Source organism: Phyllostomus discolor, chromosome 12, assembly GCF_004126475.2.
Source record: "Phyllostomus discolor isolate MPI-MPIP mPhyDis1 chromosome 12, mPhyDis1.pri.v3, whole genome shotgun sequence".
NCBI classification, from domain to species: domain Eukaryota; kingdom Metazoa; phylum Chordata; class Mammalia; order Chiroptera; family Phyllostomidae; genus Phyllostomus; species Phyllostomus discolor.
The window spans coordinates 45,194,841-45,222,722 of record NC_040914.2 but is presented as its reverse complement, the minus strand read 5'-3'; the positions used below and the strand labels follow the sequence as shown (position 1 = coordinate 45,222,722).

Below are 27,882 nucleotides of genomic sequence, written 5' to 3'. Positions count from 1 at the left end.
ATGGGGTGGCAGTTTGGGCAAGTGATGCCAAGAGGGTTTTGTTGTTGTTTTTTTCCTCCTCACGCTTTTTCAAGTGTAGTTGAAATATTGCCACCACCTGTCCGAAAACTAGCCCCCCTCCCCCGACGCCATCCAACCTCCCAAGTTTTCTTGGGCCCGCCCCCCCCCCACTTTCTCCAGTTCACGTTTCTTCCTTGTAGAAAACGTAGAAGAAAATTCCTCTGGTAAACCCATGTAGCTTCTACAAATATCACCACCAAGGGCGTTTTTCCCTCTGAAATTCCACCACCAGATCTGGGCAAGAAACATTGAAAGGGAGGGAGGGCGTGAGGAAGGCTTACTTATTTCCCAGCGGGCGAAAGTGAGACACTCCCTGCCGAGATACGCCTGTGTCTGAGAAAGGATGGTCGGGGCCCGACTTTTGACGTCTTTCCACCCACAATTTCTGTCTTCTAGGTAGAAACGCTGAGGTGGGAGGAGGAGGAGGCCCGAATGACACAGACATTCCTGGAAGGCCAAATGGACCTAACTAAAAAACAACAAAACACCCCCCAATAAACAATGGAACCCCCAAACTAATAAAAACCTGCTTTCGAGGACCTATGAGAACGCGACGACTCCGTGTTCCCAACTTTTTGAGTATTCTAACAAAAATGTCAGTGTCAGGAGCCCACAGGAAAATGGCAACCTTTTTTTCTTTTTTGGCCATGTTCATTCAGGTTGAACTGATGGTGAGCACAAATCACGGAGCTCCCACGAGCCCCGAGCCCCGAGGCAACCTCCGGAGCGCACGTGCGCGGAGTCCGGGGGCCGCGAGCCCCGCGTGCTCTCCCGAAGACCGCCCTGCGCGTCAGGCGGAGGCACGCACGCCGGGTCGCTGCTCGTGGGGGTGGCGTGGGGACGACTCCTGGACGAAGTGTCTAAAAAGGCTCCTTGAGGGCGGTCACGGAAAGGAACTGCTGACAGGTATCCCGCACCCGGGCCTCAGAGACCTCAGGACGCCGCGCCGGAGCCAGCGCCCCCCCCCAACCCCGCACCCCGTGTCGCTGGTCCCACGTCCAGGGCCTCGCACTTGTTGCGCCCACCCGCGCCCCTGCGCCGTCCGCCCGGCGGCTCTCGCCCACGCCGCGAAGCCGGCGCTCCTGGGCACCCGCGGCCGCCCAGTCCCCGCCCCGTCCCGCCCGGGGGCCACGGGCTTCTGGACCGTGCCTCAGCTGCGCGGCGGGCGGCGGGCGGCGGGCAGCGGGCGGTGGGCGGGGGCGCGCGCGGAGGCCGGGCGCCAGGGGCGGGGGCGCGCGGGGGCCGCGGGGCCAGCGCGCAGGCGCGACGGCGCAGGCGCGGGCCCGGCAGAGCCGGCGGCGCGAGGCGCTGAGGAGAACCCGGGGCGCGAGCGGGTGGCCGCCGCTGCAGAGCCGAGCGAGCGGAGTCCGGCGGCAGGTACGTGTCCCCTCAGAGAGCGCGCCGGGCCTCCTCCTCGCGCTGGGCCGCGGGCCCGGGGGTCGTGCGGTCTCCTCACGCCGGGCCGGGGCTGCGGGGCTGAGGGGCCGGGGTGACTGCTGACCTTCATCCCGCGGGCCGGGTGCGTGCGGCCGCCGGGGACTCGGCTCGGGCCGCGGACCTGCCCGCCGCCCCGCGTCCCTGCTCGTTTCCGCAGCCCTCAGGGCTGGGGCTCGGGTCCGGCCGCGCCGCCTGACGCGCGCCCTCGGCCTCCGCCGGCCGGCTTGCGTGTCCCTGCGGCCCGAGGCTGCGGAGACCCCTGCAGGGCCGGCGGGCGCGCTCCGGCCTCGGCGGGCGGAGGAGGGGAGCGCACCCGGGGGGCGGCTCGCCCCGTCGCGGTGGCTCCTCGGGCGCCGCGCCGCGGGACGGGCTGCGGGGACGTGGCCCCCCCCGGGGGGCGGGCGCGCCGACGCCCGGGGCGCGGAGCTGCCACCTGTTGGAGGCCAGCCCCCAGGTGTCGCCGTCCCGCGCCGGGCCCGCGCCGCCCCTCGCGTCTCCCTCAGCGCCGCCGAGCCGCTGCGGCGACCGGGACGGGCTGAGGGGGCCACAGACCGCAGTCCACACGGGCGGAACCGCACGCGCTGTGGGCCGAGTTTCTCTCGGGGTGCGCGTTCCCCGTTCCCCTGGCTCCTCAGCTGGCCTCCAGCCCCGGCCCCGCTGGCCGGCTGGGTGTCGCTGCTTCTCTTTGTGTTTCCCCGAAACGCGGTGGTGAGAGGAACGGGAGCCGCTGGAGGCGCCCGTGGAGGACGGTACCACGGGGCGTGGGGATGTGTGTGGCAGCGGGACGGTGGCCGCACGTCCCCACGAGGACCGCACTCGGTGTGACCGCCCGCGTGCGCCCCACACTGAGGCGGGAGCCGTCTGTGCTCCGTCTCCCGGAGCCCTCGCACCCGCCCTGCGACCTTCGCGGGGAAGACGCCGAGCCCCGGGGAGGTTCGCGGGCCTGCCCAAGGTCACCGTCAGGGTCAGGGTCAGGGCAGGCAGGCAGACTCCGGCGCCCCCGAGTGCTGGGGGTGTCGGGGAGCGCGGGGGGCGCCGTTGACCCCGCGGCCGCCGCGCCGTCTGCGCTCCCATTAACGTCGAGCTTATGCATCAGCACGCAGCGTTGGGTGTTCCACCTCATCGGAGCCGCGCCGACCTTGGTGGCTGGGCTCTGACTGCGAGACACCGTCGTTTAAATACGGTGGGTGCTTGTGGAGCTGTCTGAGGCGGCGCAGAGTCTGAGAGAGCCGGAGTCCAAGACGACTTCCACTGAACTCCCCCAAACAAACAGGGAAGTTCAAAGCGGAGTTTCCCTTCGGATTTAAGTCTCTAAAAATGTATACGCGTCAGGTAGAACAAATCACTCCTGCTTTTCGTTAGTGAACCCTACCGCAGTCCCCTTGCCCGCCCCGCACACCGGGGTCGGGTCTCACCGCCAGTCCCAGGGGACCGCTGCTGCCCTAGGAATCCGCATGTCGTACGTCGTCGTAATCCATAGGGTGCTCACCCCTGGACCCTCATCCAGTCTGGCTCTCTAGTTGCAGCAGTTGCGCATTCGAAACTCTTGGAATTTGTGCTTTTCACTATAGGTGTACATTTAAACTTTTTTTGCAAGTGCATTATTTATTATTATTACATGAAATACTTTTGATTTCCATTCATCTGTTTTTCTCTTCTTGGTGGCAGCCATAGCAAAGGTTTTAATCTTATTTAGAAGTTGGTTCACAACCCACGAGTTAACCCAGGTCCTTGCCAAACTGAAAAGGGTTGGAGTCCACCAGTGACACCCACTGTAGGACCCTCACCTGCGGTCCAGGTCTCATCCGAGACCCCTAGAGCTCCCTTTTGCCCTGTTTGCACTGTTTCCCCATAGAGAAGATGTGGGGGTGTCTAAAGTTAGATCACACCAGGTGCCTTGGGTGCAGAGTGTAAGGGAAGCTGCCGGGTTCTGATATGGGATTCAGTTAGGAAATCACTTCTGCATGAACAGGAGCCTAGGCTGAGATTTATGGTGGCAAATGGAACATGCACTCATTTGTAAAATGTTCAAATATCACATAAATATAGAAGATGGAAGGTCAGTAGTTAGAATCTGGTAATCTCACTCCCCAGCATCATCCACAGTAATGGTTTCGTGTGGAGTCCTCCAGGTTGTGAATGTGGATACTAAAATATTACTGTTTGCCAACAATATGCATAGTTACACACTGGTTTGCAGTTTCTTGTCTTGCACTTGGTAATGGACCTTGGCCCTCTTGGAGGCTCTTGAATGGCATACTTCTAGTTACCTTTTATTCGGCCAGTGGGAACCAGATGAGGGGAGCTGTGTAACCAGGGTTGGGGGAAGGGAACTAGTGTGCGGTGGGTAAGGACGCAGACTGAGCTGTGTCCTGTGATAGGTAGTTCTCACATTCTGTAAGTCCTGTAGCCTTTTGCTGTCACCCCTTGTGGTCAGCTGTTTTAAGCTGAGGAAAGGGGAGCCTGAGGGACATGATGGAAGGACAGAGCTGATACTCAAGTCCAGGTCATTGTAATTCAGACTCTACTCTTTTTCCTTCTAACTGCACAGTGAGGAGTGTTCTGCCCTGTGGTCCTCTGGCCTCCCATCCTACGCTGCCTCTGCCCATCCACACTGGCCTCCTTGCTGTTCCCCCTGACTCAGGGCCTTAGCACTAGTGGTTCCCTTTCCTGGAATGCTCTGGTTTGCAGCATCACCCCCTTTTGGTTTTGCTCAAATTCTGACCACTCCTTTAAAACTACATGATTCCCCACCAGGCATTCCCATCCCTCTTCCCTGCTTTGCTTTCATCCGTAGCCCCTCCTAGCACGCTGTATAAGTTAGTTATGTTTATCATCCACCCACAGCCCGGGAATGAGCACTCCAGGGCACAGGGATTTTGTCTGTTGTGTTCCCTCCCCAAACCCTGGTGCTATGGACAAGTCACTGTGGCATCCTTAAATCTTTCCAGTCCCCCCACCCTGTTTGTTTTTGTTAGTCTTACAGGTCCCCACGGTGAGTCAACAAAAGTCTAAAATGCAAAGGCTCTCTAGGTGTGTTTGGGGGAACAGCAAGGAAAGTAGAGAAGAATCCACAGAGACCTTGTCTTACCTTGAATGGGCACTATGGAGAGAGGAACCTCCCAGGTAGAGTCAGTCCCTTTAAAGATGAAAAGAAAGTCCACTCAGAGATGGGGTGTGTGACAAGACAGCAGACGGTTTTGGGGCAATGGCCTGCTGTGGAGAGGAGACTTGTGGGTTTCCCTCTGTTGGAGTGCAGAATGTTTTGAAGACTTCCAAAAATGCCATCGATTTTCCCAGTGGGCCAAGTCTCTAGAAAGGAAAAGGAATCCATGGGCAGTCACACAGGCAGGTTAATCACTGCAACCCAGCATCAGCCTGTTGCCTTTTTGGACATTAAATACCTGTTGATGTCTTCCCTGTTGTAAGCCTGGGTGTAAGAGTTCAGTACCTGAGCACATACCAGCAGCATCACGGCCTGAGATGCTTTTGGCCCAGGCTGTCCTGTACTCCACTCCTTTCATACAGCTGCTACTTGGAGTTCTTGAGCTGCAGCAAAGGATGGCCGTTTGGGGAACTCATACAATGCTTTAGAATTTAACACCTGGATGCTGGAGGGAGTTAATGGTTATGGGATGAAGTCCCCCCGAAACTGCCTGTCAGCCATGGGAAGGCCCCCTTCTCCCCCTTCTCTCTTTTCGGTGGCTTAGGTACTGCTCTAGGCAATCTGAATTATCCACCAGGAGAGTGTCACTCTAAAACAACAACAAAAAAAAACCCACAAAAAAATGCAGCCTCCCTAAAACTGCTTTTGATTTGTAATAAAAATGACTCAGTAGCTAGGACAGGGGCTTATACACAGCTCATTAAAACAGAGAATTTTAATCAGTATTTTTGCCCTTTGCAGCCTGGGTATTTGGAAGTCCAGGCTGTGACTGGGCAGCTGTTCTCTGGGTTTCAGTCTCAAGTCATATCACATACTTTTGGCTGCTCTCTTGTCTCAGAAAACAAGTCCAAAGTGAGTTATTTCATCCTATTTCATCAGCCTCCCACCCGAGTTTCAGAACTGCCATTTTCTCCAGCCAATCACTGTGCAAGGCCAAGCAACCTTTCTTATAATGGTTTCTCTTAAAATAGATCTTTGTATTTTACCTAAATTTGATGCTGTGTTTTTTTAAAATTCTATAACACTTGCTAATTCTCATTTTCAACATGATTACTAAAATGTGTTAGTTTTGTTCTTTGAAACAAAAGAACAGGGAAAAACATTGTAATCCCTAGAATAAAGAAAGTCTTCCATAGCTTTGGGACATACTCTCAGAAGGAACGCTTACAAATTCCCCATCTCTCCCTGTCCTTTCACTCTCAGTTCCTGCCCTTGGCTCTACCTGCTGTCACTGCCTCCCGGATGTCCTTCAAGGAACCCCTGCTCCCACCCCTCATAAAGGTCACCTGTGATTGCCCACACCCAAATCCACAGCTGCTTCTCAGATTTCATTCCTGAAGGCTCAGCAACATCTGACCCTATTGACTCGTACTCCTTGGAACGCTCCCTGTCACAGCTCCTTCCTACGGCATCTGGCCTCTCTGTTTGCATCCTTCCTGTTCTGTGGAGAGAGGTGAGAGGGCAGGAGGCAGAAGAGTTTGAGTGTGGGCTTTTTCCAGGTTTGGAATCCCTGCTCTAGCACTTGCTAACCGGGTGACTGAGTAATTTAACACTGCTGCACTTCTGTTTCCTCATTAGTAAAATGGAAAGAAGAGTGGCTACATCATTGCCCTGTTAGGAAGCGGATTAAATGAGTGTGCCTGGTCAAGAGTGAGCCCTCAGTAAATGCCGCCTTTTATCATTTTGATAATTTCTACTTAGATACCTTTGGAGGCTAAAAACCCTAACTTTGACCCCCAATTATTTTACTTACTGCCATGGCCCTTCCCCATGTGTGCCCACTTCCAAGCCTTTGTCCATGCAGTCCCCACTGTCACCTCTTCCTGCCCTGCCCCTCCATCCTGGCAGAGTCGGGAGAGTGCTGAGGAGAGGCTGAGCACGGACCTGTGATAAGACATCCTCACATAGCACTCAGCCTGCCTCGATCAGAAAGACTATAAATTACTTAAGGATGCTAGCTGTGATTTACACTTAAAAAAGTATCCTCCTCCATAGTATTTAACACTATACTTTACATGTAGTAGGAATTTAACTTGTATCTTTAAGCTGTCAAATGTAGTTTTTCTTGCCTCTGTCAAAATCTTTTTCCTCTGAGGTATTGATCAGTCAGTCCTAAAGACCATGTAAGGTTTAGATGGGAAAATTAAGTCAGCCCCACAGGGAGAGTTAACCACCTTAGAATAATTTTTGGAATGAGGAGGGATGTTTAGAAATCATTTGAAAAATGGGAGCACAGGGAGTAATTTAATGCTTTTAAAAAGGAGTGTGAAATCCTACCAACCTATGAAGCTGTTAGGATTTTATAAAGTGTTTAAAGCTTTTTTTGTCCTGTTCTCATGACATTTCTCCAAGTAAGATGAGCTCTGAGGATGTAAGTACGAAATTTTTTAACTCCTCAGGCCTTGTCACAGGCCTGGTCCTGAGCCACCAGGTTCTAGTCCTGCCTTCTTTCCCTTTGCTACCCAGTGAAGAGGACGTTGACATTGAGTGAAGATCAAAGGAGGGGCTGCTTACTGTTTTAAAAAAAAAACATTAGTGTCTATAATCAGTTATAGATTGCATAAGAAACAAGGAGATGTATATAGATTGAATAGTCACAGAAATTCAGACCGTCTTACTCCTGAAGGTCTCAAGTCTGAATGCAGCAACACATTCTGGGGCTGTTATGATCATCCTTGGAGTATTTTTGCTGAAATTGTTTTTAAGAACCCAAAATGCTTTTATAGTGCCTTTGACAATAAGTGTGTTATTCCAAAAAATAACATTTCTGGAGAAATCTTTGTCGGTTGCCATTGGAGGGAATTATATTTGACCAGCTGTGCCCACCAGAGGTTGCTTGGGATGACAGCGCTGCTCTGAGACGCACTGCCAGGTGCTTCAGGGCGAAGTAGGAGTGACAGGTACTCCGCCCTTTGGTAAAGGGCCACAGTTGCTCAGGAATCATCATGGCTGTTAGAAAATTGATCTGGAGATTTGTGATTTAAAACCCACTTCCAACTGACAGTCTTTGTTCTTCCTAAATGCAGTAGTGTTTCAGTCGACTAAAAATAACATGCTGCACTTTCTGAAAAACACCAAGGCTCCAGCCTTGGGAAAGACCTGCTTTGGCCATAAGTCTCCTTTGGCTTGTTAATTGCCTTCAGAAGGGGAAAGCATACACAGAGGACCCCGAAGGTGTTCACTACACAACAGTTTAGAAATAAGCCTTCTATAGGTTCTGGGATCATGGGGACAAGGTAGATTTACTTATTCCACAGACAATTGTGAGCATCTTCAATGCTCCTGATCTTGCTAACAGGTGGAAGGAGTGCCAAAGATCATGTCCAGGTCTGTGGACTGATTTATGACCCTCGCCCTCCACCAAATACATAACATTGAAGCCCTACCTCCTAACGTGGCTGTATGAGGTGATAGGGTCTATAGCAGGTAATTAAGGTTAAATGAGGTCATAAGAATGGGGTCTTAATCTGATAGGACTATGGTCTTATAAGAAGAGGAAGAGAGAACGATTTATTTTTCTCTCCACCACAGTGAGAAGGTAGCTGTCTGCAAGCCAGAAAGAGAGGTCTCCCCAAAACCCAACCATGCTGGCACCCAGATCTTGGACTTCTGGTCTCCAGAACTGTGAGAAATAAATATCTCTTGTTGAAATCACCCAGTCTGTTACAGTAGCATAAGCTTTGATCTGAATGTAAGACTGGAGGCTTGATTTAGAACAGGTGAATTTAAAAAAAAAAAAAAACCTTCAAATTAGTCTTAATTACTGAAACAAGGTAGTGCTTGAAAATGTGAGTAACCAGAAAGTTATGGAGTCAGTTCGAGGACTAAGGTTAGAGAGAAATAATGCTATTTCTGGTTGTAAGCATATTCATACTATCGCTTGTTACTCTCCTTTTCCAAAGACAACATTCCAGGTTTTGAAAAGAAGCATCACACTAAGGCGTCAGGATTCCTGGAGCCCAGACCCAGCTATTCCACAGACTAAGAGTGTAACTCCTGACAAGTGGCTTCACTCTTCTGGGCCTGGCATTCTTTCCTGCTAAAGGATGGGATGGGCTTTGTGGTTTAGGGGTCCCAACGTAACTTCTGTACTCTGAGCTATGTATGCAGTGCCTTAAGCGAGGAGGACAAAATAATTCACACGGGGAACTTGCTTTACAAATCATACTTGGTGATAGCGGTTAGAAAAGTCAAGCATAGATGAATGGCATTTGGCAGGAGAAAACCTTAGTACATCTGAAACCCTTAATTAGACACTGTAGGCAGCACTGTAGCTCTGTCTGTATCAAAAGATACAGTGTTATCAAGTGGCATGTTGTAGATAAAGATATGCAGTGTTTTTGCAACAGCTTGTTCTTCTGTGGTGTGTGTGATTGGCCTGTGTCAGACAGGCAGCATCTGCATTTTTAACTGCGCCTCAGTGCTGTTGAAAACCTTAGTGCTCCTACATGTAGATTAAAGGCCTCTTGCTCAGTTTCTGTGGATATGAGTTCATTGACATTGATGACATTCAGTGGGTGGTTTGGGGACCATAGCTAGTGACACATATGTTTTCTTTCCTCCAGATTTTATACGTAACTGAATACTATCACCATACTACGTGTAAGTTTGTTTTGCTTTTGCTTCCTCCTTTTACTACCCCAGTCAGGCTCACATTTCTCAATTGTGATGTCATGGTTACTACTGCTGCATAACAAATTATCCCGACACCTAATGGGATAAATTAAATGCCTTAAAACAAGCATTCTATTCTGCTCAGGCCAGCCAGTCTGGACTTGTGGTGCTGGAGATAGAGAGCTGTGGTGCAGGGAAGGTCGCTGGGCTGCTTTGTGGCTGGGATGGTGTCCCCTCCTCTTTGCTTGCTGGATGGGGCCCTGACTCTTTGCTTTGACTCCATTTAACTTATGTCACGGATCACCCCCACCCCGCTTCCCCCAGCCCCCCAGTGTGCAGAGTCTGGGCCCTGGTATCGAATGTGGGCATTTCGGATACTGGAAGAGCTGCTTTTTCTCTTTGTCACACACATACTGATGAATATACATTTGTGGCCTAATTTTTACTTCTTGTGAGCTTGATTAACATGATTTAGCTAATCATGCTGAGGTTGACTCAACCTTGAGAGTGAGGGAAGGAGAGGCCACATCCTGACACTTAGTAAATTCATCAAGCTGAAACCACACAGTGATCCTTCTTGGTGAGCAGCCTTCTACCTCATGTTGTCATTGATCCCTCCATGCTGCCTCAGGGGGCACCATGCTTCCCCCTCAGTTTAAAATCTGGTGGAGGGGGGCGTATTTATTCCGCAGGTACTTTTTTTTTTTTTTTGCACTTACATTTCTTGGCACTCAAGGGCTGAAAATCTCCTAAGGTGCCAGTTCAGGGAGAAGGAACTCAGCTCCTGTGCAAGTTTCCTGGGGCTTCTGTAGCCAAGTACCAGAAACTGGGTAGTTAAAAAACAAAACAAAACAGAAATTTGTCCTCTCGCAGTTCTGGAGGCCAGAGGTGTCAGATCAAGGCGGCTGCAGGGCCACACTCCCTGTACAGGCTCTGGGGGAGAATACTCCCTGCTTCTCTGGTGGACCCGGGTGTTCCTTGCCTTGTGGTGGCATCACTCCAGCCTCTGTCTCTGTCTTCATGGGGTCTTTTTCTCTCTGCCTCTTATAAGGACACTGCTGTTGGATTCAGGGCCCATCCCGGTCCAGGATGACCTCATTGTAACTAGATACAAAGGCCTATTTCTACATAGAGTCAGGTTCTGAGGTTTCAAGTGAACTTGGGCAGACAGTGTTCAACCCACTGTGTCTCCTTAAGTCAGAAATATGCTCAGGCTTAAGAGCCTGGGATTGTGTTGATTGCATGAGTCCATCACAGCACAGACTACTCAGGCCCTGGGTTGTAAGTGCAAGGGCTGTAAGAAACATACAGAATATAATTGAGGGACATACTAGCTGGTGGCTGCAGTGATACACAGTGATGCTTCTGGTAAGATCCCCACAGGCACCATTCCAGACTAGGAACAACCACCTGCCCACTGGGACTCTTGCCGCCTCCAATTGAGCTCACCCCACAGGACTGCTCTCTGCAGATGGGGCTGGTTCCCACAGCCCCTGCTGCTCTCTGCTGGTGTGGCCACCTGTCTCCTGGCCCAGGGCCCTCCCAGCTTTGTAGCTTCCCATGGACACTGGTGATATTTCAAGGGCTCCTTTTCTCCTTTTGCAGTAGGCTTCTCTCCTAGGGGCTGCTCCCCCATAATCACTCTAGTTACTTTCCAAGTCATTGCCCTCTTGGTCACAGGAAGGCAGTCCCCCACAGTTGGGACATAGCACTCTCCTGCCACGCTGCTAACTGGATAAGCCACCGACCTCATCTTGGATTAGGTTAACCTGTGATGTACTCCTGTGTTGGTTTCTTTCTGATCCTTCCCATCTCAATCAGAGGATGATGTGTTCTGTGCCAGAGTATCCCATTCTAGGTTCCCAAACCACCTTCTTACTCCTCATTCACTCACACGAGACTCATCCGAGGACCCGTTCCACAAATTATGCCCACTCCCTTCTGCCCGGATCACCTGGCACTGTGCCCAGGCTCATGGATGGCCCCACTGTACTGGAACAAAACATCTGAAACAGTGACAAGGGAACCCAAGTTGCTTTGGCTCCTAGAAGTAGAGTCAGGTGGATGTGGGTTCCAATTCCAGGTCAGCCACTCGCTGACTGTGCTCTTAACCTCCCTACCCAAGTTCTGTAAACTGTAAAGTACCTGTGAATTGGGCCTAAAATATTATACTTTGAAAAAACTTTGTGAAAACTTTGGGCCCTATGCCAGTTGCACTGTGATTGAAGGCAGAATCCACGGCACATGGATGACAAGTAGCTGTCTCATGGCACCATGTTAGTTCTGGAAACTGGCCCCTGATCCACCTGACTATAATAACTAATGCCTCTCCCAAAACTCAGTGTGTGCTTTTCTCTAGAACGGGGGTGTCCAACCCGAGGCCTGCAGGCCATATATGGCCCAGGGTGGCTATGGATGTGGCCCAACACAAATTAGTACATTTAGTTAAACTTCTTTTTGCTCATCACTTTTTGTTAGTGTTTGTGTATTTAATGTGGGGCCCAAGACAACTCTTCTTCTTCTAGTGTGGCCCAGAGACACCAAAAGGTTGGACACCCCTATGAGCATTCCCCATGTTTCCCTTTTCTCTTACCTCAAAGGAAGACTTTATTCCTTTGAGGAATAAAGTGAATAATCTTTGTATTGTTAACTCCTTCCCTTCCCACCCATGTCAGAACTTGTCTGTTAATCTCTGTTGGCTGTTTTCCATCAACAAACTTGAGTTGTGCCTTTGCTTAGAAACACCCTTCTCTCAGCCCTGCAGCCCACTCAGGAGACGTGTAGGCTCTCTCCTTCGGCTTCACACTCCTGGAACACTTCTAACATTCATCCATTTAACAAAAGTGTGTCACGCATGACCCCATGTTCGGTACCATGACAGATGATGGGCAGAGATGATACTATCAGTGTTGCTTCTCAACCTCAAGCAAGGGAGTGACCAGCCCTAACAAGTTCTGCTCTGGCCTTTGCCCACAGCTTGCCCCTCACACGAGGCTCTCTGACCTCAGCTCACCAGCTTCATTTTGCTGTTGTCAACAGTCCCGAGATCTCTCCCACCATACAGAGGGAACACACTTCATCTAGTTACTTCCTCTGTCTCCCTCAGGTCCCAGGTCAAGCATCGCTTCCTCAGGGAAACCTTCATGCCCCCGCCGCTCCCCCATTTGGGACAGATTCCTCTTTTACATCCCAGTAGATCCTTCTGTCCCTTTGTTCAGAACACTGACTCAGTTTCTGATTTTCCATGTATGGGTGTAATTACTTGACTATCTTTCCACTCTGCCCCGAGCTCTGTGGATGCAGGGACTGTGACAGTTTTCACTTGTCATTCTGTGCACAGTCCCAGTGTTGGACCTGTCAGGTGGAAGACCCTCAGTAGACTCTGGTGGAGGGAAGGAAGGGAGGGAGAAAGTGTCCTGCAGGAGCCAGTCAGGTAGGGAGAAGAAAACCATGTACACTTTCATACTCGGAGCAGAGTGTAATAGTGGAGTTATACCCTGTGTGTTAACAGAGCACAGAATCCAGCAGCTAGCCTACAGGGGTGTGGATGCAGGTGTGAAGTCATCAGCAAATACTTCTGAAAGCGATGAGTAGGCATTTGCTATGCAAATGAGGAAGAAAATGGGATTCTGGTAGAGGGGAGGGCTTATGCAAAGTTGTGAAAGAACCAGCTGAGTGAGGTGGGGTGGGTGACTGGAGTGAAGGGAGAATGTGGAGAAGGGGCTGGAAAGCCGGGATACAGATAACGCCCATTTCCTGTGGAATTTGAACGTGTATGGAAAGAGCCAGAAATGGGTTTTAAGTAGGAAATAATATGATTTGCATTTTAAAAAGACTTATTTTGGCAACTGAAACTCTCACGCATGGCTGGTGGAATTATAGCTACTCTGAAAAGCTATTTGGAAGTATCTGATAAAGCAAAACATATACCTATTTTATAAATTGGCAATTCTACTCCTAGATATCTGCCTAAAATTGAACATTTATATCCAAAAAAGACTTACACAGAAATGTTTGTGACAACTTTTTTGTAAGAGCCCAAACTGGAAACAATTCCATTTTCTATCACCTGCTGGTGTACCTAAATGAAAGAAAAAATAAATTGTGGTATTTCCATATAATCGGGTGCTCCTCAGCCACATAAAGGAGCAAAAAATACTGATGAACGCAGATGCCCAGATGAATCTCCTAGACGAGTCTAAGAATCCAGACACACGTAATCCACATGATAAGATTACATTTATCTATAGTTAGAAAGCAGCCGAAGCTAATCTCTGGGAATAGAAGTTAGGACAGCCTCTGGGCATCAGGGGCTTGACTTCTGAGTCATGAGGGACCTTTCTGGGGCAGTGAAAATGTTTCATATCTTGATCGGCGTGGTGGTTCTGTTCAAACATATCCAACTGTACACTTACAATGAGTGTGTTTTATTGTATGTGAATCATGCGTATGCTGAGACCTCTTTGGAGGTAGTTTGGAGAATGCTGGATGATGGATTGAGACTTGACTTGAGGAGATTGTGAAAATGTAGTTGAGAAATTTCAGGCCAGTGTTTAAGCAATGGCAGTGGGTTTGGAAAAAAAAGGATGAAATCCTGGGTTGTTGAGGTGACAGAATTGACAAGAATGAAATGTGAACAAGGATGGTTATCATAGCATTTTCACAGTGGCCAAAAAAAAAAAGTCTGAAAACTGCCCTTCAACAGGGGAATCGTTAACTAAGCTATAGAGCATCCTAACTGTGGAATATTATACAGCCGTTAATTAAAAATGGAATTTGAGCTTTACTGCTCAACTCAGCAGAGGGACTTCTACAAGAAAAGGGGTGGGTGCCCAGGTTTAACGTTGGTGTATGTGCAGTGGGTCCCTCACTGGGGACAACAGCAGTGAGGCAGGTGATGTGTCAGAGCAGGCAAAGAGGAAAAGCAGCCACTGAAAGCATGAATGGTATAATTAGCAATGCACATAAAGCTATATATGTGCGTGTATGTTCAGAAATTAGAAAAAATGTAAGTTTTTGTCTATTGAGCAGAAAAAAGATGTGTGCTATACATTGTCGAGTGATAAAATCGCAGAGTTGCTTCTATTGTGTTAAGCACAGACCTACAGAAGCTACCCTAGGAATGTGGGCATGTGTTTGCACAGCTCTGAGCATGGATTTCAGCACCTGCCTATTAACGTAGGGACCTCAGGCAAGAGGTGGAGGGGTAAAATGGAGGATGGAGAGAAGTGTAGCTTTTTGCAAATAGACCTTTGAATTATTTTATGTGTTGTGGTGTCCATTTGTCTATAATGTATCTGTATCTATTGCCACAATAGTACTGTATAACAAACTACCCCAAAACCTTGGTGGGCTAAAAACAAACAACAACAAAATAAACACCAACCTTTTCGTTTAACAGATGGCTGAATGAACAGGGGGGAATTGTGTCTGCCAGTGAGGAGGCATTAGTTACTCAATATTCATAAGAAAGTTTACAGCTTTCAAAACACTCCTCTGTAATTCTTCATTATCCTCACCTCTCTGAATTTTAATTTTTGTCTCCGCATCTGTCTCTATCACTAGCCCACGAGTTTGAGTGCAGTGACCATGTCTCATTTATCTTGATAATATCAATATTTAATATGGTTCCTAGAACATAGAAGGTGCTAATAAATTCTAGAAGAATACATTTTTACAAAACAACAACTTTATTTAGCTCATGAGTCTGCGAGTCAGTCTGGGCACAGCTGGGTGGCTCTTCTCATCTTGACAGACCTCACAAATACACCTGGGGAGGGAGGGTGGGTGGCTGGCTGTCTGGCTGAGGTGATGGGCCTGCATGTTGCTATGGTGATGTAGAAGCGAAAGGGCAAGCCCAGTCCTAGGAGTGCTTTTCACATTTGCTGTCGTATCAGAGTTTTCTACAGAGAAACAGAAGCACTGGGATACACGTGTGTGTTTCGTAGAGAGGTTTATGTTAAGGAATGGGCTCGTGCTAGAGTAGAAGCTGGGAAGTTCAGACCCAGGAGGGCCAATGGCATTGACTGGAATCTGGAGACAAGACCAGCTGGCCTGGAAGGTCTAGGAGAGCAAGGCCCTTCATGTTGTAGCCTCCGCAGAGCTCATTCCTTGCATGGTGTCTAAAGGGCTCACTTGGGAATACAGCGTGTTAAAACACGGTTCCAGGGCGGGTGTTGCTCGCCTGGCGCCCCATTTGTTGGGACCTCGATCCTGGCTTCATTGCCTGTTGAGGTTAGGCCACCACGAGACCTGTCTTCTCACGGGGCTTTGTGAAAAGAACAAGAAAGATTGAGACTGACTAACTCTGTATTGTGGAATGGGGAACTTGATGGCGCTTACTTTATCATTGACACACAATCCCTAGCACTGGAGAGGTTGAGACCCTCTTGTCTAGGTGAGGGGATAACCCATCCCCCGAGTCTCCCTGCCATCATCCCCCCCTCTTGGTCCCATGCTCTTGTTTCCCACAAACTGATGTGGAAATGGGGTCTCCTGTATACAGCCCTTCCGATTTTAGAAAGCTCTCTATCTCCTGTATTTCCACCTGCTCTAGGTTCAGACTTCCCCAAGATTTCCTCGAGTTACCTTTCACCTGAGCTCCCAGTTTTCTCACAGGACTTCAAGGAGCATCCCTGTGGGCAGGTTTATCCCTGTCCCCTGATATTTTCACGCTTGGGGCACATTGTTCCTTCTGCAGGAGGAGCGAGTCTGCCCTTTGTCTCTCGAGTCCAGCTGCCCTCTGAGAGCAGATCTTTGGGAAGGGAGGCAGGTTCTATTCTGTGGACGTTGTAGGAAAAGCAGTTTTCAGCAGAAGCAACTTACAGAAGGATGGATAGCCCTTGGAGTAACCTCCCTGATTGATACCTTGTACAAAATCACCCAGAACCCGGACCTGTTTCCTCTGCCACATTATTAGTCTCCCAGGAGTCTTCCAGATGGTACGGGAGCGCTGCTTTCTAGAAAAGCATCTTCTGTTGACCAAATTGTAAAAGGAAATCTTGTACTCAGCCATCAGAATGCTTTGGAATGTCCTCAGAGTCAACAAACTGTGCAATGTGAATTTACAACATAATTACAGTCAGAGCCGACACTACATGCCAGGCACTGTTCTAAGTGCTTTACAGGCATTAACTCATTTAGTTAGTTTTACTTTTATTCCCATTGTTTAGGTGTTGAAACTGAGGACAGAGGGGTTATGTAACGTACCACGGTAAGGAGGCCAGTGAGGGGGAGCCAGGCCCTGAGCCTCTCCTCACCGAGAGACCCGTCCCGGAGAGGAGCAGAGGGGAGCCTGGGAGAGCGCAGAGGCCGAATTGCCAGATGGACATGGAAACAGGACAAAGAAATTGGTGGGAAAACATGAGATTTCTGAGGCAAATCTTGTATTTGAGGCCCCTAAAGCTGAAATATAAAATTACCCTGGTTTTCTTAGGCAGGTGTGGTGGAAAGAGCTGTGGATTAGAGGTCAGGTAGATGGCCTAGGGTCCGTCCAACCTGGCTCTTCTGCCATCTTTGTGTGACACAGAAAGGTCACTATGCCACTCTGAGCTTGTCCCTTCAGCTCTCTGACAGAGAAGTTCTGCCTGTCGTTAACCCCTGGAAACGATCACAGGAGTGTGTGCGGCATCACTGTGGAAAGTGCCTCGTGGAAGAAAGTACCAGAGACTTCCATTTTGCAATGATCTCAGGGGGACTTTGGCCTGGCATCTGAGTGGAATAAATGCCTTTCATTCATTTGTTTCTAGGGTACCACATTCGCCCGGTGGAACTCAGACTTGGAAATGCTGACAACAGGCTTCAAAGACAGCTGAGCCCCACGAGACACCAGGAAAGCCCATGGCTCTGGCTGCGTCTCTCAACATGAGCAGCCCACAGTAAGTGCATCGGGAGCTGCTCCCTGTGGGTGCTGAGTGCGAACTCAGCTGGAACTGTGGGTCGGCAGTGGCTCCCTCTCCAGCTGCTTTTGTCCTTGAGCACAACATCAAAATGACTTGTTGGAATCTGCTTTTTCTCTGAGTTGCCTAACATCATAACACTAACATCATCTCGTATTTTAGTTCAGAAAAGCAGAGGAATTCTGCAATCCGAAACTGTTGCTTGACCCTCTCATGCATGTGAGGTCTCGGACTCTCTCCTGTGTGTGGGCTTCACACACAGATGTGTTATTAAATTTGGCTATTTTCTCTTAAACAAACAAACAAACAAACAATCACCTGTTACCAGATCCTCCCAGAAGACAAGGATCTTCTGATTCAGGTAACCACTATACATACTTTCTTTAGCAGGAGGCCACAGAAAACGGGCAAGCCTTTCAAAAGCAAACCTCAAGACAAGATTAGGAAGTGCTTAAGGTGAATTAATAACACAGACATTGTGAGGAAAGTTAGACATCATGACTGGGTTTCTGAAAGCAGGCTTTATGAAGCCAGGGCAGAGCTCTTCAGGGAGAATTGCCTTCCGTTCTCAAACCTGAGAGGCCGTGTGTACCAACCCCTTAATCTTACCAAGTGCCAGCAAACTGGTCAGTTGTTTCGTGGTTGTAACTTAATGGCAAAAATGCCAAGGTGAGCCCTGGCCGGCATGGCTCAGGGGGTTAGGCGTCATCCCACAAAGTAAAAGGCTGTGGTTTGATTCCTGGTCAGGGCACATGCCCAAGTTGTGGGTTTGGTCCCTGGTCGGGCGCCAGGAAAGGCAAGCAATCGATGTTTCTCACATCAGTGTTGCTCTCCCTCTCTCTCTTCCTCCCTTCCTCTCTCCCTAAAACCAAATACATAAAAAAATGCCAAGGTGAGAATAGCACTCCTGTCCCACAGCTCTGCCCCAGCCTGCCTAGCTAGGGGCTGGCTGCTGTCACCTGGAGCAGGTACACACTATTGCCACAGCGGTGCCGTGGGACAACCCACCACAGAACCTCAGTAGAATGCAGCAGGAAGTGCTTGTTTCTTCATGTCTGGGGTGGCCAGCGAGGCAGCTCTGCCCATCCTGGCTGGTCACCCCTAGGTGTGGGCTCTGCTGGCGGTTGGCTTTTCTAGGTGACACTGGCGTCCACTCCATGGGGCCCTCATCCTCCCCTGGGCAGGCTGGTCACCTTCTGATGGCTCTATCGCAGGGGCAACAGCATCATCACAAAAATCCACAGGTGCCTTTTCATGCCTCTGCTTGTGTCACGTGTGCTAACATCCTGTGGACCAAAACGAGTCACATGACTGAACAGAGCATCACGGACCGGGAAGTGTGCTCTTCCTTTCCTTGGGAGGAGCTGCGGGAAAGGGAGGGTGAAGAACTGAGCCATTAGTAAACACTGTCCACCCTCCCGTTCTTACCCCTCATCAGGGTGTTCTCTCAGTAGTTGGCTATGAACTGTGAGGCCTTGCCTCCCCCGAAAGGAGGCTTCGTCTCCTGCTGAGCTACCCACTGACCTGAAGTAGTGCTGGGCCACCGGGAGCCCTGGCAGGAGGGGACGGAGGGCAGCAGAGTCGGGAGGGCAGACGTGGCCTGTTCCATGCTTCTCAGAGCCAAGTATTGTTAGTCTCCGGAATTCCCCAGCCGTGCAGAAGTACCCCTGGATCAGAAAACTCTGTCCAGTCCACGGTCCCTAGTTTCCATGAGCAGTCCGGAAGGAAAGAAGAGCATCAACCCGGCATCCCCCACATAAATATCCACACCTTTATTTCAGTTGTTGGGAAACACCAAAGCCTCACACCCTGTGCCCGTTCCGTCTGAAGTCATTTTGTAAACGTTGTGCCGAGAGTGTGCGTCCTGTGCATCACAGGCCGCGGAAGGCAGAGGTGCAGACAGGGCTGCAAAGAAAACTGGGCATGGGAAATCACTTGCTGAATCTGGGTAGTTTGGGCAGCTAACCTGTGGTGTTCAAATAAAAATTCCACTTTTCCCTCAATTACCTGGATGATTCAAGCAGACAAGAAGGAGGTAGATTTAGCTCTGACCTTCCTGGGTAACTGCCACTGAGTATTATTGGTTAGATTCCAACAGTGGTTAGGAAAAAAAAAAAAAAAGGTTAGAATTCAGAGCTCCCTACCCAAGCAGAGGACTTGTCGTTCTGACGCGCCCTCCCTCCTTCCCTCGGGGAATGAGACGCGGTTGCCGTGGGGCTGACTGCCCGTTCCCCCTCCACCGCCAGGCCTGCCCCAGGAGGAGGGATTTCCGAGGTGGAGATCATCTCCCAACAGGTGGACGAGGAGACCAAGAGCATTGCTCCTGGGCAGCTGGTGAACTTTGCCTACCGGGACTTGCCCCTGGCCGCAGTCGACCTCTCCTCCGCGGGCTCGCAGCTGCTGTCAAATCTGGACGAAGACTACCAAAGAGAAGGGTAGGTGCCCGGCCGTCTCTCGCATAAATAACCCCCCGGGTTCCCATGGGGATCAGGAGGGACAGAGGTCAGGGATGCTGAGCAGGGAGAGGCCAGACGTGTCTGTCGGGCCACCCAGGCCCCCTTCTCCTCAGGCGCTGTTGCCTCAGCGAAGGCTGTGGGCTTGGGCCTTACCTGCCATTGCGGGACCCGGCCTCTTCTGTAGCACTGGCTTGGGCGTCAGAATCATAGCATTTCTGGACTGACGTGCTTCGTGGTGGCCCCTCCGACCCCTCTCTGCACAATGCTACAAGAGAGGCCGGGATCTACCAGGGGACCCACCGGGATCGGAGACCTGCCCAAGGTCACAGAGTCCAGAAGGGATGGACCTGACCTGCGGTGTCCTTGGTGTCCTTGGTCAGCCAACGCTCGCCAGGGGAGAGGCCGGCAGAGAGCACCCTGCTCCAGGTGCGGTGCTGAGCCTGTTTGGGGTGTAGCAGCACTCATCCGGGAGCTTTGCTGCCCCCTTTGCATAGGATGACTCAAAGGTGTGGCCCCTACCTCCTCCTCCTGAGCTTGTCTGTCAGTCTGGATGCCTTTGTTCCCCAGTTAGCATCTCGTTAGCCTGGTCTGTCTTATAAACATCGTTCCCGAAGGTGAACAGTTGAGTTAGAGCTGGTTTGAGGACCAGAGCAGAGTCCTAGGGTCACCCAGCAGGTCAGACGTCCCCCTCGCCCCACCCTCCACGGCTCCACGGCACAGACAGGAAACACGGGCCAGGAGCTTTGAGCCACTTCTGGGCCACTGTCTTCCTCAGGTGCCTGCAAATGTTTCGGAACACGCTGGCTGCTTTGACTGCGGAAATGAAGGGTTGCTGGGTTATTTCAGAAGCTGGTGAGAAATGTTGGCTCGAGATGAATTTTCAGAGCTTGGATCCCCTGTGCTTGTTTTCCGAAAGGGCTCCCACTTTCCTGAGAGAAATTGCCTAACAGTTGTGAAACCATAAACCTTTTGCAAAAACTTCAACCAGTGGCTCTCTCTGAAAATACGATTTTCTCCGAGTGCTGTGCATAGATTCGGCAGGACGCTGTGGGGAAAGGGGGAAAGGACAGGCACGCGGAAGTGAGATAGCTGAGGGATGGACGCCAGGTGGTGGTGGCCACCGAGTGGGCAGTCTCGGTGCCCGGGTCTCCACTGGCTCTAAGGCTGGGCTGAGGCCCTCGAGGCCCCTGAGCCAGGGCCGGCTTCGTGCACGTGCGGCCTGTGCAGTCACTCGGTTTGATGCTGCGCTGCGGCGCCTGGAAACTCTGCACTAGGAGCCAAGAGCGTTTCCACTGAGCTCCACAAATTGTGTGGCAGGTGTGTCCCTGCCAGAGCACCAGGTGCCACATTGCTGCCCTCTGGTGGCCTAAAGCAGCAGCGCAGCTTCGTAACTCCCCTGCTGGTCCAAGTTTCTCAGGGCCAGAAGCCTGGAGCCCCCTCCTAGTGGGAACAGGGGAAGGAACAAAGCACCCGGAGGCCCAGCCTTACCGCCTCGTTTCCCTCTGAACTGGGCCTGTGCAGAGTCTCCCCCACCAGGGAGGATGCAAATGAGGCGCCCACCGGGCAGACAGGCCCTTGATGTGATTGGAGTGCCCAGGTGTGCGCCCTGGAAGCTGCTCCTGTGGGGCGGCAGGAGGCAGCGGGTGAAGAGATTTGTCACGGCCGCCTGTGCTCCCTGTGGGGCTCCTGGCAGCCAGGGGCTTCCTGAAGAAGGAAGGAAGCGCAGGCCCAGGACAGACGCCAGGGAACAAGGAAGCAAAACAAAAGCACATTGTTGGGGGGGCCGGGGGGCTGGCTCTCTCTCCCCGCGGCTTTTTGGCTCTTGCTGCATTTCCTGGGGTTCTCCCAAAATTTCCCACCTGGCCCTTTCTGCAGCAATGCACAGCAACAGCGTTTACAGTTCTGGTGGGAGTCTTGTCAGACAATCTGTTCCTATGCAGGGGGGTGTTATGTACGGGCCCCAGTCTTCTCTGCGGGAAACCAAGGGATCTCGGGGACCCAGCACCCCGCCATTCGCTTCCCTGGAGCTCAGTGATATATTTCAGTGTTTTTAAGTTTCCCAGAATCTGAGAACGTTAGAGCTAGAAAACACCCCAGACCGTATCTAGTCTCCATATATTCTTAAAGATTTTATTTATTTATTTTTAGAGAGGGGGAGGGAGAGAGAGAGATAGAGAGGGTGAAACATCAATGTGTGGTTGCCTGTCATGCGCCCCCTACTGGGGACCTGGCCCATAACCCAGGCATGTGCCCTGACTGGGAATCGAACTGGCGACTCTTTGGTTCGCAGGCCAGCGCTCAATCCACTGAACCACACCAGGCAGGGCCTATTCTGCATGTTCTAAGAGGACAGCAGAGTCCAGAGCATGAAAGCACTTGTGCAAGGCCACACAGCGGCAGGCACAGCCCCATCTCTGGCTCCTGGTCCAGGCCAGCACCGCGGGCCTCCGTGTGTCATCTGTCCCTTTACAGCATCACACGTTGTGACTCTGGTTGTCATCATTGCCCATGTGATGCCACCGCATGGCTGCACTGTCACATGCCTGTCCCCATTCTGCTGAGGGAGGCAGGGCAGGACAAGGGTCAGGTGGCAGCTCTGCAGCCATGTAGAGAGGGTGTTCCAGAGGGTCATGGAGAGCAGGCAGGAGACTCTTTGTCACAAATAGGAAAGTAAAGGAAGGAAGGAAAGATATTCAGCCTCGTAGTTAGTTATACTTTAGGGTCCTAAAAGGCCCAACCTGACAGGTCAGAGGCCAGACCCCCAGGGGGGAGGTGCCTGGAGGGAGGCTGTGTAGACAGAAAGGGGTGTTGTCACTTGGGGCGATGCCAGCGGACATTTCGGCCGGGGCTTCACAGTCAGAGGAAGAAGACGCACTGGGGCACGGGGATGGCTGTGAGCTGTCACCTGGAAAGCAGGTCCAGTGTCGCAGCATCTGCAGTCAAGACTGAGGTCATTTCAGCGGTGCTGGCAAACAAAACCTGGAGGCAGGAGGCGGGGAGTGGAGGAGCCTACTCAGCTGGAGTCCAGGTCACACTCCGCGCTCCCTGTGTACTCGCTCGCTCGAGGACCCGCTCCTGCAGAGAGTCTTCTGTCCCCCATGCCACCCCCCAGGCCGGGGCCTGCCTCTGCCGTGGCATTTGTGATGCTGGGCTGTCTGGCTGCTCTCGAGTCTGTCCCCCTACCCTGGCCTGGGGCCCCTTAGGGCAGACATCAGCTCTTTCGAGCCTGGAGCAGAGCGGGTGTCGAGGAAGGAAGGAGAGAGAGACTTGAATGAGTAAGTGACTGGGTGCGTGAGGCCGTCTAAGATAAGGAACAGGAGAGAAGGGAGCCAGGTCCGTTGGGGAAAGCTGGGGACTGGCCCCAGGTGCGTGTGGGGTGGAGGAAGAGCCACAGGGAGGGACCAGGGTCTGGACCAGAACTCGGGCGGTGGTCAGGGCTGGCCCGCCTCTGAGCCACTTTCGCCCTTCTACAAAGTCATCCTGAAATAAAGGAATCTGATTGGCCTCAGAACATGCCAACCTCGCTTAGTACTTTTTTTAGCATCCTTTTAGAAAAATGAAAAGCCTTCTGGGGTTCAGGGTTGAACCCCAAAGTCAGGTTCGTCCCTGCAGTGACCTTGCAAGTGCAAAGTCTGGAAGGTCACGGCTCTTGAAATCTTTGTGTACATTATTCTCAGCAAAATAAACCTTGGGTTCCCACCTCCTCGCAGGTACGGGGTGCACAGCCCCAGGACACCACTAGGGGGCAGCAGAGCACCTCTGACGGCTCTGCAGGGTGCTGCCTGGAGGAGGAAGAGCAATTTAAACTCAAGCTCAGGTCCCCCAAGGAAAGTGAGCTGAATTTATGAGGCTTTGGACCCCCCAGCCAACTGTGGGGGCATCTTGGATCTGGACTTTGGCCACGCAGAAGAAGGGGGTGCATTGCTGACCCAGTATTTGCCAGACTGCAGCTCAGAACAGAGAGAGCAGGACAGACATGGGTTGTGCCTGAGAACTAGCCCACCGGCCGGCTCACGGCCCTCTGGGCAGCCGGCCTCATCTGGGCAGCCCTGCCCACATGTGTGTGGCACAAAGGAGGCGCAGACTGGGGACCAGCTCCCCACATGGAGGACTCAGGGGGGAGGGAGAGTGTCTCACTGGACCCTGTGGCACCCATTTCCTCTCCTGAGTCAGGCTCCAGCCCATGGCAGCCCTTCAGAGACGTGCCAGCAACGCCTCGCGCCCCTCAGGTTGGGCAGCCGGTCCCCGGTGTGTCGGCTTTTGTGCCCCTCAGAAGGGGAATGGGACTTGCCAAGTGGGGTGACAGCTCCTACCTCCTAGCCTGAGCTTGTTGCCAGTTGACATTTCTGAGGATGCAGGAAACCTGAGATTCTGGGACAAGTGAATGTCAGACTCCCGTGACCCCAGCTGCGCAAGGCCTGGCTTCCTCCTTCTCCTCACCCTCAGCTGCCCCCCCTACCCCCACCCCACCCCACCCCACCCTACCCCTGGCATGGGGCTGACCTTCAGCTCTGATCGCAGAACTGAAGATGCTCATTTGGAGACTTCACTTTCTTCAGTCCCCGCAAAGGGCTGGGGAAGTCTGCACTCGGTTCCAACCTGAGATTCCCTGTTGTGCCAAACGTGCTGCTGTGCTGACTTTCTGGGTCTGTGTACCACTGTGGCTTGCCTCTTGGAATCGATCGGTACAGGGCGAGGAGGATGCTGGGCAGGACTTTTCCTGTGGTTGCTGCCCAGCATGGCGCCTGGCACTGAGTGGGCACGTAGTACTGGCGTGGAGTGCACATTGACACTTCTCCTATGTAGATTATTAATGCCTTTTCTGAGGCCCATGAACTTACACCCTCACAGTACATACAGAGGGCCGCTGTGCAGTGAGCATTGTGTCACTGGGTTCACACGTTATTTTTAGTATCGTAGAACAACGACCCTGTGAAGGCTGCTGATGCTCCCACTGGGGGATTAGGGAACAGGCTCAGAGATTGCACTCGGAGTTCGGTCTCTGGGGCTGCAGTTCGGAGACACCAGTTGCCACCAAAACCCAAACAGATGGAAAAGTCTGGCTCCTCCCCAGGGTCTGTGTCAGCAGATAAAAAAGTGGAAGGAGCTGTCTTTTCACACAACGGCGTGAGTTACCGTTTGTAAAGCAGCTGCAACAGCTCCTGGTTCAGCACCCGTGCCTCGTGAGGGTTGTTAAATCAGGGACAGTGGAGCCCAGGGCAGGGCCAGAGGGCTTTCTCTGACCGTGTTGTCGCCCCCTGGAGCAGACACAGTAGAGAATCGTGAAGTGGGGCATGGGACATTCTGCTGACGGTTGAAACCACCACCTGGTCTGGGATGTCCAGGCCACGTCAGCACCACAGACGTGCAGTGTCTTGGGCATGGGTGGGTCTCAGGATGCAGGGCTCGAACCTGGAGTCCAGGTGTCCTCAGCTGACCCCCCAGTGAGGAGGCTCAGGGGTCCGTACAATCCTTGGAACGTTTACTCAGTGTTGTGGTTTTGTGCATTTTGGGGGGTTCGGGGCCGTCATTTTTATCCCTTTGCAACCCAGAGCTGTTCTGACTCTCTGGTCCAGCAATGCCACCACGGTCAGTGCCAGGCAGATGGGTGAGCCTGGGCCCTGGACTTCACTGTGGACAGACAGCCGACTCGCTCTGACCCCTCCTCCCTCTGTCCCTTTCTTCGGGGACTCAACAGTTGAAACTCTCAGTGCAGGGCTGCCAGGGCCATCTGACCTGGCTGCCTACAGGGCAGTCATAGGCTTGGCTGTGGCCTGCTCCCTCCCCCGGGCATGAGTGCCTGCAATTTGGGGGCACTTGAGGGTCTCCACAGTCCCCACCCAGCCAGTGCTCTCTCCCTGCAGCCACAGTAGCCGGATGTTGCAGTCCCTTGCTGCAAGGCCAGACCCCAGAGGAGCAAACACAGCCCCTGCCACAGGCACCTGCGGCTCCACCTCAGAAAGGGCTGGTTCAGCCCCAGGCTTGGGACCACTGCCCAGGAGAATATGAAGCAGAAGCAGACGAGGCTCCTAGCCTTCTCCTGCCCCAGCCAGGGTTCCTCTGGGGCCCCAGCAGGGATTGCTGGGACCTCATGCTAGAACACTGCCGCCTACTGGGAGGGCCATCTGCTCCTTGGCATTTGGGCCTCTGGCAGCCCAAGGCCTCCTGGAGCTGCTCCTCCTGCTGCAGCAGGGCAGGACATTGGGACACGCCTGCCCTCTAGTGGTCATTCTGGGGGAGTGCCAGTGGGAAGCAGGCTCCAGGGCTCGGATGGGCTGGATGCTGAGCCCTGGGAGGAAAGCACCTTGCACAGCTGAAGACTCGGTGCTGATTTCCTTTTGGCCCACGGAGCTCCTTGAGTCATTATTTAACCACTCAGAGATATTTAGAAACTGGACACGTTCTGTCTTTCTGTTGAAGCACAGTCTCCTAGGAATGTCTGAGTCTTCTGAAGCTCAGAGGACATTTTATTAGCTTTTTGGGATTAGCTTTTCTGGCTGACATGGGGTCAGCCAGAAAGTCCGCTGCTTTGCCCCCTCTGTCCTGGAGCTTTGGGGCCCACGGTCCTGCTTTCCAAGCTGCTGCAGAGTAATTGAGGCTCAGGAAGCCCTTAGCACCCCCAAACCCACACACTGGCTGCTCAGCATGATACCATCCTGGAACATGACCTTCACTGTGGTCCTTTTTATTTTAACTGCAAGGGTGTTTGCCCGAAGTTCCAGTTGGCACTAAAACGGCGTCAGTTTTAGGAGAATGCACTGGGTTCTAGAGGGTGGGGGGTGGGAGCTGGGCCTCCTTTGAGACCTGCAGCGACACCCACATTGGGAGGAGGTAACAGGAAGCGGGAAGGAAGTGAGAGCTGGGTGGCTAGGTGAGAAAGGTGTCAAAGATTAAAATAGGGCCCAGGAAGGGGGGCAGGAGTGTCACTTTGTGGGGAGAGAAGGAGTGGGGTGTAGGTGAGACACACGGTGAATCAGGAGAGCAGGTCAGCTGAGGAGTGACAGAGAAATCTTCAACTTCAAAGGGTCTTTCGTGCACCTGTGGGCACCTCGGCATCTCTGGGCCTCTGCCCCTCGGAGCTGCAGGTCCAGGCGACATGCGCAGTCCTTGTGGCCACTCCTGGACAGACTCACCTGTCACCGTCCACTGGTGGCTTTCGTGGCCTTTCCTTCACAGACACGGCCTCTCACCCTGTGTCCCCAGCTTAGTGAAACCCTCCCTGGGGCCAGCTTCCTGAGGCTGGGGATCGGTCCCCACCCAGCCTTGGTGCTTTCGCAGAGCTGAGGACGGCGCCTTCCGTTCCCAGGCCCCCGCACAGCCACCCCTTCCCCCTGGATCCTGTGTCTCTAACGGGGGTGGATCAGACGCCCAGAGAGACCCCTGTTCTAAACTCTGCTCGGTGGCCTCTGGAGTAGGTTGTGCTTCACTGGGAAGTGTAGGGCGGGAGGACTGATGCAGGGGGGTGAGAGCAGGGCCTCGGGTCACCCCCTCTCAGTGCCTGCTCCCCACTCTTGTCCCCGCAGGTCCACCTGGCTGAAGCCGTGCTGTGGGAAGAGAGCAGCCGTGTGGCAGGTATTTTTGCTCAGTGCCAGTCTCAACAGTTTCCTGGTAGCCTGTGTAATATTGGTGGTGACCCTCCTGACTCTGGAACTGCTAATAGATATAAAGCTTCTCCAGTGTGAGTAGCAAGGGGGTACCCTGTGCAAATACGTACGGTGTCGGTGTTCCGTGTGCATCCGCCCGGGGTCCCCGACCAGCGTGTGGTCTGCCCCCGCCCGGCACCCCAGCCCGGCACCCCGGCCCCTGGCCCTGGGGAGCACCACCAGGGGGGACACCGGGCGGCTGCTCCCACTGTCCCGCATCAGTCCGCCCCTCTTCACCTGCATGGCCACTTCCGGGCCCTCCCCAGCGTTTCGCCATCTGAAACCCGTGAGGTCGGAAGTGTTGGGGCCCCTATTTTAATTGTTCCCATTTGGAGTTTTCCAGGGTAGAATTTTCTGGAGCTTAAAGAGAGTCCCCACTGTGGAGGCGTATCACCTGGTCGTAACTCGTGACAGCAGCCGTGGTGATGCTGTGGCTCCTTGTGTTTTTGTCCGGCGTGAGTGGGACGGTGTGAAAAGCCCTTCCCTGTAACTGGACCCCAGCGGCCGCCCCGTGAGACAGGCAGGGCCTCGGCCGTCCTGCCTCACAGACCGGGCTGGGAGGCCTGGAGGAGCTGGAGGCTGCCCCAGGCGAGGAGCCCTGGGGCTGG

The 27,882-nt window shown here is 52.5% G+C and overlaps 1 protein-coding gene across 2 annotated transcripts in view; it reads left to right on the top strand.

Annotated features, from left to right (window-relative positions):
• The first annotated feature begins 1,317 nt into the window (after nucleotides 1–1,317).
• Nucleotides 1,318–27,882, top strand: part of TMEM266 (transmembrane protein 266) — a 55,040-nt gene continuing 28,475 nt past the window's right edge. The window contains exons 1-4 of one of the 2 annotated variants that reach the window (XM_028502428.2): nucleotides 1,318–1,437; nucleotides 17,026–17,154; nucleotides 19,422–19,610; nucleotides 27,155–27,309. In XM_028502428.2, coding sequence (XP_028358229.1) covers nucleotides 17,117–17,154; nucleotides 19,422–19,610; nucleotides 27,155–27,309 — 382 coding nt within the window. In that variant the 5' untranslated portion in view covers nucleotides 1,318–1,437; nucleotides 17,026–17,116. Of the gene's footprint in view, nucleotides 1,438–16,558; nucleotides 17,155–19,421; nucleotides 19,611–27,154; nucleotides 27,310–27,882 lie in introns of those variants that run through there. The other variant, XM_028502426.2, reaches the window with a different exon arrangement.